General features: G+C 37.4%; 1 protein-coding gene across 1 annotated transcript in view; it reads left to right on the forward strand.

Moving 5' to 3' along the window:
• Positions 1-16011: 16011 nt before the first annotated feature.
• Positions 16012-17129, forward strand: part of NUP210 (nucleoporin 210) — a gene marked incomplete at its 5' end in the record, with an annotated part of 67214 nt that continues 66096 nt past the window's right edge. Inside the window, one exon of the mRNA XM_062585314.1 lies at positions 16012-16142. Coding sequence (XP_062441298.1) covers positions 16012-16142 — 131 coding nt within the window. The remainder of the gene's footprint in view (positions 16143-17129) is intronic.

The raw sequence follows: 17129 nt of genomic DNA on the forward strand, positions 1-17129 counted from the left end.
AGGCTGGTTCGGCCTGTCAGTAATTGCATCAGTTTAACAAGTCTATTTGTGATCTGTAGCACCTTCATTCTTTGGTAGAACAGAATCTATCAATACTGGTTTTATTTGATAGTGATGATGATGATAGAGGAATGAGGAATTTTTGTTGACAGTCTACCTGATCTGCAAGGATGTTAAAAAATCATCATCTTCTCGACCTGTAATAGAACAGATGATGACTTTTCAATTCTGATATTTCATGATGGTGAAATGACTAAAACATTATGATGAATGGTGAAACATGGTAAATGTCTTACTGTATCAAGAAACAATAGGGTTATTTTAGAGATAAAAGTCAGTGATTGCAAATTTCATGACACTAAATTCTCTCATAGGTGAAGCAGTCTGCCAAACTGAGAGTTATTGCACTTTACAATATTATTTTAGCCTGTTAGCAACTTTCCAGATGGATTTTACTTGTAACACTGGTAGATTGCTCTGGAAGAAGGAGTATAATTCTGGTAGGTTTGATCATGGTCTGGCACATGCCGCTACCGTCCTCCATTATACAGAGGCAACTTAGCTATGTCCAAAATTTCACCTCTGTTTTTTGTCACAGCAGAGAGTGCTCTGCAGAAAACTGTATGCAGATAACCTCATTTTCTTTCAGTTGTGAGATGCAAAATACTCTTACATTAAGATGTGTGATATGCCCTCGAGACTGAAAGAAGAGCTTATTCACAAATTCTTTGCTGTCAAATTATTATGATTTTAGGCTCTTGAAATAGACAGCATGAAGAAATGGACTCCAGGTAAGATCAGGGATGAAACACCTTTTAAAGGAATGTAAAACAAAAAGTGGGATTTTCCTTTACATTGGGCCTTACTTTTCCTGTAAGCATTTTTAATGGCAACACAGTACGTGAATTTCCACAGAAATTTGACTGTTTTCAGTGAGGGAAAAAAAATATGTAGTTTGAGAACATTGGTGCTTTAATCTCTGATCCTGAAGGCTTTTGTGTGTCATGTGGCATGACTGAGATCAGATATTTACTTCTGTGGTGTGTAGAGAATGTGAAATTATTGATTCCTGTAGTCCAGCAGAGCAGAAAAGGGTCTATGCTTTTTATAGCTCGGAAACTGTTACAGTTTTCTTCCCTTACAGCTGCTCAGAACAGCTGGAAATGCAGGGCCTGAGTACTCCTTAAAGATACCATTATTCTCCTCACAGTCTTATCTTTGTTGTTATTACCGTCTTATCTTTGTTGTTATTACCATAAGTCCTTCTCCCTTGCTGAATTGCATCTAGCTGAAATCTTCAGTTTTTAAAACAATAGAGCATGCTATCACTAACCACCACTTCATACCTTCTGTGTCATGCCATTTTTAAAAGGGAGATGTAGTCTATTGCAGCAGAATGCAGATGATACTAATCCCAGCAAGGGTTTATTTAAAATAGACTTAAAACAGCCTTTTCAGTTCACTAGTGTTATTCTACTTAAGGCATTGAGATGACCAGTGAACGAAGCTGTAAGACTGGCTTTAGTATCTTACAGTATAAATATCTGTAGGTCGATATTAAAAGGGAGAAAACTGTATTTAGGATTTAGCAATGAGGTGCTTTCCAAAGCAAGAAGAGTTTTCAAAACAGTAATTCATTTGCCACTTCCTTTAGAGGGACAACTAGATCTGTAACAGGGTGAACATGAGCATGAGAGAGAAACAAATTAAATTAATCTCTATTACCTCAAAACTGTTTCTGCCTTAATTTGTTTGCATTTCCCGAAAGCATATTTATAAGTATATATATATATATATATATATGTTATTTTTTCAGTACCAGGCTAATACTCTGATAGCTACCAAAACAAGAACTACTGTGCATAACGTATAAAGTTTTCATAGTAGTCAGCCATGAGAACAACCAGATACACTAAAATGTTCTCAGATAATAATTAATGTGTTCAGCTAAGCACATTTAGTTGCCATTGGTTCTGTTCTGATTTCTAAGTGCTTTGATAATGTGATATTTAGTTTGCTTATAATCAACAAGAAAGTTGAGAAGTAAAATGCAAATTTCTGTCCTACATTTTCCAATTGTATTTGCTATGAAGTCCATTCAGACAGTGCTGACTGAGCTGACGGTACTCAGCTGGTGGTAAAAGTATAATAAAGCATTGGTAAAATGTTAGAAAGTGTGCTATTTCTTATGCTACAAGGAAAAAGATTAAATTCCAGATTTCAGGACTTTTTTTTTGTTTCTGATGGCATTACGCTAGTTTCCTGTTTTATAGATAACAATGCATTCTGTAGTACTTAATGAAATATTTCTTAAAAAGAAAACAAAATGTGATTTTATGGAATATTTCTAAAAATATCAACAGATAAAATAGAAGAAATCCCAAAGTGTAGGAAAAAGATTCAAGTGTCTAGTCTAAAAGTGTCATGTGAAAAGATTAATTGGGGCGACTGGAAAGTGCCCTATGTACACATTACACATTTGTCGGCATTATAACACTCTTGAATATTTTCACAATTTTGTACTATTTTTGAATTCATAAATTGTAAAATAATGATGCTGCACGAGATACTATGAAGAAATTTCACTATCCATATTTATCTAAACACAGTCAAAAAAAAGCAGTGAAACCTCATTAATTATTAAAAAAGCATTAAAAAGCCTCTCTAAATATATCAGCTTTGTTCCAATCTTTAAAAGTTTGATTAGCTCAGAACGAGTCAGACACTCTAAAGTAGAGTCAAAAGTCTTCAGCTGAAATTCTCTACCAGTATCATGAGATGTTTACATTTAAGAATAACTAGGTTGGACTCATTTGATCTTAAATTATGGCACAGCTCAAAGGTGAGTTAAAAATTAAATGAAAAAAAGATACTTGCTTTTTGGAAAGCATGTATGCTAGCGACCCTTCATAACGTCCATACAGAGGAATGAAGTTTCAGAAAAACATAAAACTTTCATTTTCCTCATTATTTTCCATCTGACAATCAGGAAGAATTAGAGCAAAACAAAAACACATTTTCCAACTGTCTCAGCAAAACTTCTCTTTCTGTTTAAGGAGCAGCTCGTTTCTCATTTTAATTCCACAGGAAGTTGTTTTCACAAAAATATGTGCTGATCACAGAGTATGATAGCAATAAACATTCTTCATTTCTAAGGCTAATAGCCTGCTCCTCAGTTGAAGAATGTCAGTGACCAGCAATTAGCACCATTCTTACTTGTCTACTGTGATTACACCAATTCTCGTATTAGTACTGCTTTAATTGTAGCTTATATCATCTTAATTCATGGTGGGTGGTTTTTTAATGCAGCAGCCTTGTGCAGGGTTTTTTCAGAGAGGTCTTTGTCCATATATCAGCACTATCTGAATAGGTAATTGAAGACTACAAAATTGTACATGTGAAAAAGGAGGCAAGTTAAATTTGCACAGATAACCTTATTCTGGCATTTCCTAACTTTTCAGTGCTTATTCTTTTAATTTTCTTACATTTTTAGCTTATTTTTATTTGAACATATTTGTAGGTTTTGTAAGATCTTGTCTTCTGGCAAGCTATTACTGGTTTATTTGGATATTTGCATGACTTAAAGTGGTGGTTGGTGAAACACAAAGCAAAAGTAAACAGCAGTTTTCCCTGAGCAGATTAACCTCCTTACAAAACCCAACATTCCCATCTCCACAGTGCAGATGTTTCATTCATGTAAATTGAACAGTTGCAGTATGTTTCATTTGTGTAAATTGTCAAGATAGCTAAGTCTTTGGGGAGGTACCTTCTTCATACTTTCAAATATTTTTAAATAGACAGAACTTGAAGGCCACAGATATAACTATCACAGATGATTTTTATCTCATTGTAAATGCTCCATTGATACGGTATGATACCAGCACCCTCCTGAGAAGACCACAAAATGTCGTAGTGTACTGTGGACTTGAGGTTAGCTGATAGATAGGGAAAGACACAGGTAATTACAAACTCCCTAGTGAACGCTTAGCTCCAGAAATAGAAGACCATGAGTTATTTTATCAGGGTTTGAAATAGGCTGTATATAATAGTTACTCAGATGGATACACTCTCCTGGTAATGCAATATGCTTTGATAATGTGTTATGTTTCATTTTTCCCATTTACTGGAGTACTTGTATAGAATTGGCTGACTAGCAGTGATGTAGTCAAGGACAGGTACAGTTTATCCCTTTTTAATTCTGGCGTCATACACACTAATTTGACCTCTCTAGAGAATGTTCCCACTTCTTGGGGGTCTACTTTGGAACACTGAAGAGATCACTTACTTTCTTAATTCTTAGACAATCACACTTGGCTACTCTTTTATAAACCAGGACAGAAGAGATAGCTGAGAGAAAGGGGAGGAGGAAGGGGGTGAAGGACAGTTCCACGCAAATGTAAAACTTTGGTTACCTTCTGATTTTAGTATTCGATATCCAAGTTGTTGGTTCTTAATAGAAAAGCAAATCCTTACATGTTACAAACCTAAAATTCAGCAGTTTGCAAGGCCAATCTGTTTCATCTGCACTATTAACTCTAGTATGTAATACCCATTTGTAATATCATAAGTAAAATGTAATTAACATTATTCATTCATTATCAACATAGGCTAAAGCACTGGGGAGTCACTTTGGTATCAGGCAAAATGGCAACACTGACAGATGAAGAGTAACTGTTGAACTGCAACAAAATGTTAAATCATAACATGTAAATATACACGGATATAATCAATGGCCAGGTTAAAAAAAAATTAGATCACCAGATTGAGCTACAGGACCTGGCTTATGCTTGTGGGACAGGCAAGATCTATTTTTGAAGTAATGTGTTGTCTCCTATTGTCTCCAGTGTGTTAGAAGAGTTACCTTCATTCTTACTTTTTATTTAAGTAGGGGAAACATTAAAAATATGTCTTTTGGTTGTCAGCTCATTACAGACCCCTTTGAAACAAAAGTAGATTTATCTAGTTAAAAAGATATCTTGCTTAGTCTTACAGGGCACTAATGTTTTCCTTTAACGTTAGTCCAAACCTGCACCAATGCCAGTAGAACAGAATATAGTCTGTAGCAGGATTCAGGACAGTATTTGCAAAATGCTAACACATTGCAATCAAATTCTAGGCCATATATCCATTTGCTCATTTCACAGGTTTGGATCAATTTGTAGCAAAAGAAGCACTTTAAATATAACAATTTACAGGACATATAGTGCACAAAGATAAGCATATCCAAATCTACTGAGGAGCAGAGTGTCTGTAATCATAATGATGTAATTTTTTAAAGAATATTCAACGTCAGTAGTATATTTAGTTATTTTTACAGATGGGTACCACACTGAAGGAATATCTTGTGCATTATTGAGTTGTTTTTAGTTAAATTATACTTTTTACAAGAAATAGATCAAGGATTAAGAAAAGGGCATAGTTAAAACTGACATATGCATAATATTCAAATTACTAACCATATGTTAATATTTTGCAAATACAGAGCTTGCATGTGCATATAGTCCTGGAACATAACTAATCTTTTTGCTTCAGTGCAAGGTGAAAATCAGGTGTAAAATGAAAGGGAAAGAAATCTTCATGGAACTTTCAGTGTAATTTTTTAAATATAATTGAGTTACTCATAATCCATAAAGCTAAGCAGCTGCAGGATCCGATCTGAAAGAGAACTCTATGAATGTTTGTTCAGAAATCACTAAATCAAACTATATCATATTACAGAACTATGCTATGGATAGTGTACATTTTTTTTCTAAATTAACTTTAAAGTTAAAACTATGAGGGCTATTCATTATTTACAGAGAAAAATCTCATTTGGCTGCTATTTTTCACCAAGTACTTTTCCATTTGAAAGGGTCATTTGATTGTAATTAAGCCAAGTGTTAAGGAATAATTCACTAGCTTTTCCTTCATCCTATCCTATTAATTAGTTTGAGCCAAAAAGCTCAAACTTTCAAATAATAACAAATCTTTATTTAAGTAATTGGTAATACTCAAAGATTCAAAGCTATTACAGCAGTCAGTCAGGAACAAAGATTCTCTTTGTGAAAGAAAATTAATAAATAAAAATAATATTTTCATCAACTTAAAAAATTTCAAAAAATTAGGCCTTCATACAACATAATATTGGGCATCTATGTGTAATTTCATATGATAAACACAGAACTAAAATTGGCATCCTTGTAATTAATTTACAATGCTACTGCATAAAAATAGAGAGAAGAATTCACAAAAAGAAACTACATGCTGTGGAGTTACTTTAAATTTTCTTTCCTTTCTGTGAATTATGTCAGATACCTAGTTATATAAGACAGCAGAGCACTTTTCAAGCTCCTGTAATCTGAGGCGTTTAAGGAACCTTACAGATACTAAGTAGAACACCATGATTGTAAAATAATGTAATAATGAGCCAAATTCTGCTTATTTTATTCATATGTTTCACCCAAATTGTTGAAAACTAGTTGCATGAGAAAAGTAAGAACAAATATTGGAACACTGCTACTAAAAATGAACCAAAATTTAAAATTCGTAGGGAAACCTGTATGCAAACACCATACTTGTAGTTGTGATTCCAGGTTGCATTCCCAGCTATGAAGGGCTGTGTGTCGGTCCTGCTAGAGAAAAAGCCAAATGCTGCAATTTTGCCCTGAAGCACAGTTCATCTTACAAGAACATTTAGTCTTGTAAGGTTTCTGTTGCTTACACTGTAACTAACCTGGGCCCCACCCTCAGCATCTGCAAAGCTAATATACTCTTATATTGATTTCTCTTTCTTTTTATTCCCCTGATCAGTATACTTTCTGTGCAGATAACTGATGTGAGATAATGATAACCTCTAGCCATACTTAAAAGGAATGAAAAGCAGTAAGAGAAGTAAATGAGAAAAAAAGAATGCAAATGTCTCTCTAGAATCCTGAGAGGCAACATTTATAAAGAACATAAAAAATGGTGTCACTAAGATGTCACCTAGTTAGGAGAAATAAAATGGAAGATTAATGTTGATATGCTCAGGGTGATCATAATGGAATAAAAATAAACTGGTGACATCTGGTAGAGAGCAGATCTTTTCTTAGTAAATCTATAGAAATACATCCAAGAAAGTATCACCAAGTGGCACTGAGCTTCATAATGAAAAGTAGAGAGAGACAGAACTTTTTTTTTTCATTGAGCTACATGTAACCCAGCATCTGTTACAACAAGAGGTTTCCTGCTTCTTGCATCAGAAATGAAATGGGATTGAAGGTGGATTTCAGAATTATTAAGAGACTTAGCCGTGTCCTGTCATAGCTCATGTGAGATGAAATGACCATTAACTTATTGTGAAGTTTAAAATAAAGTTGGGACTAATATTTTTTTCCTGTATTGTGGGTCTTTTCTATGCTTTCTTTTATATTATAATGCCTTATTTAGATTTTGACTCCTGCTGATCATTGAACAGAGTTTTTAATTGTATTGGTTGCTCTTTTCCCTTAGCACTTGGGAATAAGTTAAGACAGGGTCATAGATACAGGCAGTTCAGATTTTTCATTCTAAAACCTGCACTAACTTGCATTTGTCAATGTCTGAATTTCATCAGTAATCATTCTGCCTATTTGTCTAGTTCTGTTTCTCTAAAGTTCATCACAGCCTCCTCTTAAAAAGACTTGCACTAAATAATTTTGTCATCTGCAAATGCTGCTGACCTCCATTTTTGTTCTACCCTCATCCCTGCCTTTCCAAATAATTAATGAATGTATTAAATACTAACTGCAGTACTGATCCTTGGGACATACTGATATTAACTTCCTGCTGAATTGAAAACTGACAACCTAATGAATTAAATTCTCTGTATTAGAAGAACAGTGTTGACAGTGAAAATCAGGATGACTTGGGCTTTAGCCTTAATCTTAAAAAATAAAATAAAACAAACCCTCTGAGTACAGACACCTGCAATTTCTGCTGATTTTTATGGGACTTGTGAAAAACAGGCCACTGAGCATATATAGTTATAGGCAACTCAGTCTGACAGCTATTGCCTCAGCATGAAGATGCTGCAAATATCTTAAGTAAAAGACAAAGGTAAAAAAAAAAAATCTCATTTCTGTATACCTGCTTCACTTTCTGTTTACAGAATCATTAAACTACCCAACAGTACTAGAAGCATTTTCCCCATGAAATTGTTAAATGCTCCTGGCCTAGAATATCCTTGGAACTTCAAAATGAAATTGGGCATTTGATCCTGACAGGACTGTCTATAGAATTTAGAGCTAATCAAGCCTAAAATAAAAGATGAAAAACATGAATTAAGCTTAGAAGTCCATTTCTTTCATAGTGATGACTATAGCTATAATTAGTATTGGCAAGTAATTTAGTTTTTTCAGGATATCAGAGAATTTCTGAAATTTCTCTGACAAATACACAGTATTTGTAGCAGACAGTTCTGTAAGCAAAAGGTATATTTGAAACAAGTATTACCTAGCCACACAGAAAGGAGAAGTTCCTTTGTGTTCTGTTAATGTTGTAAAAACTAATATATAGAACCTTAAATGTGTAATGTACATCAGCCAAACTTTGAGTTATTTCTGAAACTATTACGCTTCAAAATGTGAAAAATGCATGGGATTTGTATAGCAGCTTTCAAATATTCTTGTTAGTGTCCTCCAAGTACAATTCCTTTATTTGAACTTCATATCAAAGAAGAGCTAGAATAATAATGCAGAACTGTTAATGAATAATCACGTGCTCTTGAAATGCATCACTTTCATCCATGAACATTTTTTGAGGGATCCAATTTTATTATGACAAATGTTCACAAAAAGTTTACAGGTATGTGATTATATTATCAACATTTTAATAACTTGTATTTCTGAGTTAATAAGTCTTTTCATATTAAATTTTATAGTTATGAAGTTCTTTGAAAAATGTGCCTTTCTTCAATGAAGTTTTCTGCATGTATTTATTCAGAGCCTTCCTTTACTTAGGTTAGAGGAAGATAGAAAAAAAATGTCTTAAGGCCAGATTTAGTTTCATATCGTGTGATGCTAAGCAAATTCTGCTTAGGTTCTAAAAATGGAGTGTTTTGCATTTGAAGTCTAACTGGATACTATGTGCATCATTAGGCACACACTCACTTTTAATAATCTGGATTGCCAATGTTATAAATTAAAATCAAATTACAACAAATTAGGATCTTAAACCTAAGTGTAAATCCTGGTAACTAGGGTATGCTTTACTTTCAGTAGTCATGCCCGAGAGTAGGACAACACTGTGTCTCCTCAATCATCTCCATCTGTCCACCAGGGCAGGTTAAGTGTCTGTTGTTTAGTGGAGCACTGGACCAGTCAGATACACTGTACTTAATCTGTAGAGTAGATTTTAATATGCACAACAGGTATGTCCAAGATTTCCTCTTAGCAAAAGCTACTACTACTGTCCAGTCTGACAAAAATCTCAGATAGTGTTCAAATTTCACCTAAATCAAATTTCTACATATGATACAGGCCACTTGGGAAAAATGGCATATAGTAGACTGGGAGATTCTTGGTATATTACGGGGAGATGGGAAGTGAATTTCTAGATTAATCTCAGACTTTCTTTATGGATTTTGGGTTCACATCTCCAAGCGGAAATAATGGGCAACTGTAAAAACAGGTTAATTAAATGCCTGTGAAGCCAACTGTAGAAGAGGTAAAGTGAGAGATTAGGACTCAGGACAGAAAGGGCAAAAGTGAAAATGAGGCCTGTATATAAATAAGTCAGAGACAAGATAGAAATCAAAATTGGAAAAAGATGCATGTGTGTGGAGATGGCCACAAGCAGCAAAATCAGATTTCATTTTCAAAAGCCATGGGATTTAACTTACTGGGACTAAGAATTGCTCTTCTTGATTGCCCATTTAAAACTTCTGAGGTGTATATGCCCAAGTAACCTTGAGAAGATCATAATTCACTTTGCTTAGTAATATTAACAAAATCATTGCACTCACATTCCTATTCATATATTATTTTCAAGCTTTAAAAAACTTGTCTGCTTTCATAAATTTCTCAGATGTATTTAAAAGGAAAACAAAGGTTGGGATTTTTGTTTGTTTGTTAGAGCTTCTTGTGAATTCTAATCATTCGTGCATTCATTCAGTTATTCAGTGAATAGCTCATTAATGTGATTTCTATCTGTGTATAAAGGCACATGGCAAGAACTGTATTATGTAATAGTTTGAAAAGACAGCTATAAATAACCTATTCTAATAACCATAAATTTACATTAGAAAGGTAGATAAACTCTGAAGTGGAAAAACATTTATTTTTATCTGATGATACTGTTTCATAACTTCAGTGTGATCAGATTCAGCCTGATAATTTAGTAAAGTCTTGGGGTTTTATACCATTTGGGAAATTCTTGCATATCAAATGGATTTATGTGATAGAAATATACATTTAAAAAGAGCTACATTTCTCTTTTGAGATCCAATGATGGATCTGGTACACATTAAAAACCTCCCAATGACATCCATGGTAGATTAGATTATGCAAAGAATGGCATGTTGGGCCATTTTTTTACTGATTTGCTAAACATAAGTACTTCGTTCTGAATAATTTGAAACAAGTAAACTTTGATAGAGTTTTAAATTTTCCTTCTTTATTACCATTACTGAGTGTCTTAATTCTAGAAATTTACTGAATTTATGCCTTACTTTTGCTAAGCATCTAGTCATCTTTTAGTCATACAACTTGGAAGGAAAATGCTAGCAGGTATAACTGAAGTGTTCAGCTTTATAGTTGCTATCAATCCATCATTAGCTCTGTAGAGAACAGCTGTAAGGCTGACATGGTCAGGCAGGACATTATTTAAAGTGTTGTGCTTTAAGAATAGAGAAGAGTAAGACAGTTAAAATGGGGCTGCCTTTCTGGGCAGACATCTCCATGTGCACCCACTTTTCAGCAGCAGTCATTCAGATTGCTGACGCTGATTTTGAATCTCTAAAGCTGAAGTGCCACCTGCTTGCCTATCTGAAGGAAAACTGACCAACTTTCCCAGCTGCTTTGTAGCAAACAGCTTTATTCAATATCAAGTACAGCAGCAAATACAAAAAAGCTCTGTCACTGTTATTCTCACCTTACTGTTCCCCTACACTTCCTTTCTGAAGGTCTATGAATTTACCCTTTGTATCTCCTATGCAGCCCACTGTAGGCAACTCCTGATCTCTTCTCAGACAGGTCTCTTTGTCCTTAAAGGAACAAATTTCTTCATTAAATACATTACTATTATTTAATCAGTCTCTCTTTAGCCTTTGAATCAAATGTTAGTTTATTTGAGACGCTTATGAGGGGGACAGTGCAGAATATTTTTCATTGTTCTGCTGTATGAGCCCTGATTCTTCCAGTTTATACACATTTAATTGTTGACCCAGAGTCACCTCAAATTGTTTACACACGTTTACGCATATATATGTGAGGGCTGTGTTCCTGAACTGTTCTAAAAACTGTGTTAAGCTTGGCCCAGTATACTTTAATATATAATCTCCCACATCTCATTGCTCCTCATTTTGCTAGAATTTCACTCTCTGCGTTGCAATTTCCCAGAACTTTTTTTTTTTTTTTTTTTTTTTTTTTAATGGAGGAACATTTTGAGAAGATTTTAGATTTTTCAGACATTTTAAAATACCAAGTGTCTGAAATTCAAGGCAGTGTTCCTTGGCCAGCTTTTTTAATAACCTTTTTTTTCTGATTGAACACTAGAACCTTAGGTTTCGTGTAGTCAAAATTTGTCAGAGACTTAAGCCTTGATCCAGAAAAGCAAATACACACATACTTAATATTAGATACATGTTTAAGATCCCTTTCAAATCCATTCAACCTTCCTGAACACGATGAGCTCTTCAAATACGTCAAATTGCTGAGAGATGCAAGATATACACTGTATATTCTTGAGATCTGAGGCAGTTCAAAAGGAAGACAAGAAAGCAACCAAGCCAGTAGTGTCACTATTGTGCCATTGAAATACTTTTTTTAAACAAGAATTTCAAATTGTTTCACTCTGAACAGAAAATCACCTTGTGATATACTGATACAGTTTTCTCTATCTTTATTAAAAACCCTTTCCATCAGCAATTGATCAATTTAAAGTATTTAATCCAAATGTATGTCTCCTTTATTCCTTGATAGTGCTTTCAGATTTGCAAACCAACTGAGTGAGTTTGTAAAATCTTTCAGTAAGACTCCCCCTTTCATTTTAGTATTTCAGTGTAAACATTATCAGCACCTGGTGTTTTGTTATTTATTGGGTGTATTTTGATTGCCTCTTGAATCTCTTTAAAATGTAATTCTTCCCCAAATGGTTCAGCTGCTTGGAGAATAGCCATTTGTTGTTTGCCTTTAACCATCTCACAATTAAGTAGCTCATTAAAGTACTCCCTCTGTCATTTTATAATTGCGTTCTCTGTGACTAAGAGATTTCCATTTTTGTTCTTTTTCAGACTTATTCACCTGTAGGGTGATATGCATGTAAAATTACATTATTAATACTTCTCTCTTGTTCCCCATTTCCACCAGACCACCCCTCTGAATGAACATATTTTAATGAGTATTTTTGCATTGTCATTCTAGTCTCAGAAGGCCTTGCTGACTCCATACAGGTTCCATCACTGCTGTATGGAAAAAGAACAGCACTGCAGTGACTATACTAAATCAACCTATGATTTTAATAACTTCTCACAGAGCTTGGAGCTAAACAGTCTGCTCTCTTACCTGTTCTTCTCTAGCTGAAATAGCCTGTAATGCTAACGCAATGCATGACTTTAAGTTTAACTCAGCAGAAAATTCACTTGGTAATTTTATAATGCAGTGGAAACTACAAAGTTGCTCTTCACTGCTGAGAACATAAATGTCTCTTGCATTAATCTACTCTAACTCTCTTAAACTTAGCATGCTTTTGAGTATGCACTTAAAGATACATCAGACATTTAATTGATGTACTTAACTGTCACACTTCATCAGAAAGATTTAATGTCATAACTATACTTTGCTCTTTCTTTTGAAACATTCTAAGTCACCCAAGTCTAAGAAATATTTGAGAACAACAGTAATTTTCCAATAAAGCTTTGAATACTCATCATTATATACTGCAGATTAAAAAATATATATATATATATATATAAACTGAGATTGCAAATCGCGTTTTTAAAAGACTTTTTATCACCTTATTCAGAGCACAGGACACAAGGTGCTCACAATAGACTTCTTATCCTTCCTTATCCTTACTTTCGTAAAGATGAAAGTATTCATTTATTTTAGGGAGCAAACTAAGATGTAGTGGCTTTATTTGTTACAGCATTTAACATTTTAAATATTTCTAATCCCAGCTCCCAGTGATTTAAACTGCAGAATTTAGCTCTTCTATAAATCAGACAACACAATTTCAAGATGTACATTCAGAAAATAAGGAATATATAACTAGAAGCTACTACAAGAAGTGAACTATCCAGCAGCACACAGATCTTTAAGACAGAGAATGGAATAGCCATACTGATAAATAAAACAGTAGGTGAATAAATATTTAAAAAACCCTCGTAGGTAAATAAAAAACCCTAGATAAGTTTACTTGTTCAGAATAGATGAGAACTAGTTAATCTCTATAGTGCCCAAATTAGAACTGGGCAAACTCTCAACTATTTCTCTGGACAACATCCAGTCTTTCAGGGCAGAATTCAGCTAGTTTAATTGTGAGATGATACACATTTATATTATTTATCATACTACTTCAATGTACACATTGTGGTATTAATAGTGATGCTAACAGCTAAGCTAAACAATAATGCTTTTGTCATAAAAATATATTTTTATATCTTTAAATGTAGGAAGACTGCTTTTTTGTACTCTTCATGACCTTAGAAAAAATGGTAGACTGACTAAAAATCCTTCTTAAAATCCTTTTTGTCACTGAATATATACCGTCTCTCTTCCAAACCTAAAGACAAATAGGCCCTCCACACAATAGTTTCATTCACTACATAGCTTTGATTCATTCCAGGAGTGTGATGTTTCCCATGCTCTGAGTGGTGAAGAGATCTTACCATAAAACATAGTTGCTATAATTATGTAGATAAATGCATATAGACTTAAGGATAAATTAAGATTGCAATATCAACATGACTTTTGACTTTAAAAATACAATAATCTTTCAGAATACTTTCATGTAATATTCTGTGTTTCTAAAAAAAGCAAATCATTAACTACAAAGAAATTCTATCATATGCAATCATGTTCATCCCTGCTTGAAACATCAATTAATTTAAAGCTTCAGCAAAAACATCTGTAACAAAGTTACTGAGTAGTATACAGTGTTATCAACCACTATGAAGCCCAGTCACTAGCTGGAAATAAAATATATACATTGCAAGATATTTACAAGATACACTAAAAAAAGGGGGGGTAATTAAATTGAGATTTGTGATTCCTGGATTCCATTCCAGGCTCTGAACACTTAAATAATTACAAATGATATGGTTCTGATTAAATCTTTCCCTTTCTCTCCTTTTTCTTCTTTCACTGCCCTACTTCCTCTGCTGTTCCAACCATGCTTTTGAGTAATACAGAAAAGGTCAAACTAGGTTAGCTAAAGAAATCTAGCTATTTACTCTGCTCCTTGGAAGAGTTCCAAGTTTCTCACACAAAGATTGCTGCTGGTAATTATCTAGTTTGCAGAGTACACACACCCCCAAGTTCCTCTTCTCAAATTCCTCACCCCCTACATTTCAATCAGTGTACCATTTTTTCCAAAGCACAGGTAAAAGCAGTCTTCCTACATTTAAAGATATGAAAATATATTTTATGGCAATTCTATGACATTATTGTTTAGTATAGCTGTTAGCATCCTATTAATACAGCAATATGTACTTTGAAATAGTATGATAAATAATGTAAATGTAGATAGGTAATATCCATATCCTCTATGGATTCTTTAGCTTTTAGCTATTGGCCCTGTTTTAACAAATGATGCCCCAGTCCCCAGAGGAGCTGTGTGCGGCCCTGTGAGTTCACTAGGGCCCGTGTGATGGAAGGTGCCTGCCACAGCGAGCTCGCAGCGCCTGATCTCCATGCCACTGCCAAGGCCTCCTCCCGAATACCTAGTTAATGAAGGATGTGCTCCATTTCCAAGCAAACTGAGGTGAGCTAGTGCAATGATTTAGGCTTGCGAAAAGTACCTTGTTGATCCTAACCATTAGCTTATAATTTCCTAAACTGTGCAACGCAACCTGGGGAAACCTGTTTTCTTCCTCAGCAGCCCCAGTAAACTTCTCCATATCCATTCTACAAACCCCAAGCAGTCTTTCAGTTGTGCCAAAATCTTCAGCAGTTTTATTTGACAGATATTCCTCACTTTGACCACATTTATGTTGACATGTTTATAATGTTGACATTTATATCATTCAAACTTGTTTGCTCCATCCCAGAAAATACATTTCCCACCAATCACTAGATTTTTCCCAAATATTAGTATCACAATAAAAAGGCTTCAATGGTTCATAGCACTAGGGTTGTCCTTCATGTTAGACCCAAATTAACCTCCATTCTGTCCTTAACTTTTATTACTTTCCTTACTAGTATTCTAAAGCAATTATACAGCTACAGCTATTTCCTGGAACTGGAGTAATTCTAAATAAAATTACCTCTTTTATCGCACCACAGACTGTTAATGGTGCCGCACCATTCAACGGGGTGCGATAGCAACAGAGCGACCGGGCGGCTTCTCCACCGCCCCGGTTAGACAGCCAGCGGCGAAGGGGCAGAGGGAGCCCTGGGCCGGGCCGGGCCCGGCCCCTCGCCGCGCCTCTCCGCCCCCGGGGGCGGCCCGCCCCGCGCCGCTGCCGACGTCCCTCCCCCGCGGCGCTCGGGCGGCCTTTCCCGGGCGGGCGCCCCGCGCTGCTGCCAGCGCCGCGGCCGCAGCCAGCCCCGGCGGCCGCGGGACCTCGCCTGCCCCCACCGGCGGCGGCGGCGGCTCCCGGCACGGAGCATGGCCGCGGGCGCCGCCGCGCCGCGGGCGCCAGCGCTGCTCCTGCTGCTCTGCCTCGCCGCCGCCTCCAAGCTCAACATCCCCAAGGTGCTGCTGCCCTTCACCCGCAGCACCAGGATCAACTTCACGCTGGAGGCCAGCGAGGGCTGCTACCGCTGGTGAGTGCAGGTGCTACGGCCCGGCCCCGGCCCCGCCGCCGCCGCCGCCACGTGGGGCGCCAGCGCCGCCGCCCTTTGTCCGCCGCCGCTCCGCGCCCGGCCGCCCTCCGCGCCCGCCGGCCCGGCCCGGCCCGGCCCGCCGCGGCGCCGGCGCACCTGCAAAGCGCCGCCGGGCCCCGCAGCCGCGCCAGGGCCGGCCGCCGCCGAGCGGCCCGCCCGCCCCGGCAGGGCAGCGCCAGCCCCCTGCCCCCTGGGGGCGGCCGGCCAGCTCTCCCGGCAGGCCTGGGCGCGCTCCCACGGAGCTAGAGACCGACCGGAGGGAAAAGGTCGGCGAGGGCTCGGCTCGGGTCAGTTGCTTAGGCAGCATCGTGGTTTTCTGCGAGGTACTCCAAACCCGCTTAGCAGAGGCTGTGCTGGGAAAGCCGCTGCGGGCTGGAGGCACCCAGAGGAAGGCAGCATGCCATCCCCTGCTGTCCTGCACTGCCCTGCACTGTCCCGTGGCGCGTGCGGCCGGGGACAGCAGCACACGGCGCCACTGTGGAAATGCCCCCGTCGCTCGGCCAGTCCTGACAGGAAGGATGGGTGTTTGATCTTGGGAGATGCTGCTCTGGAAAACAAAGCACTCAGATGAAACAGCTGCAGTAAACTTGGGCAGTATGCTGAGCACGTTGTCTCGGAGGGCGAAGTCGCCAAGTCTTAAAAGACGAAAGTTCTGCTGGGGCCTGGTCTTCTGGAGGCCTCGTGAGCACGTGGGGCGTAGTCAAGCACTTCCTGCGCAGAGCCCCTTCTCTCAGCCTGCCCGTGGAGTAGCCTGCTGAAGGGGCACCAGTTTTGGCTGAGTCCAGCACAGGGGGTCTTCAGGCAACTACCGTGGTCTGTGCAGACTGAGCAATCGTGCTGTAGTCTTACTGTTAAGCAGGTGTTCTCTACTGCTCATCTGTCTTTCGATATACCAAAATTGCAGTCTGGATTGGTAATGAGCAGGTG

This window comes from Rhea pennata, chromosome 12 (assembly GCF_028389875.1).
Source record: "Rhea pennata isolate bPtePen1 chromosome 12, bPtePen1.pri, whole genome shotgun sequence".
NCBI lineage: Eukaryota > Metazoa > Chordata > Aves > Rheiformes > Rheidae > Rhea > Rhea pennata.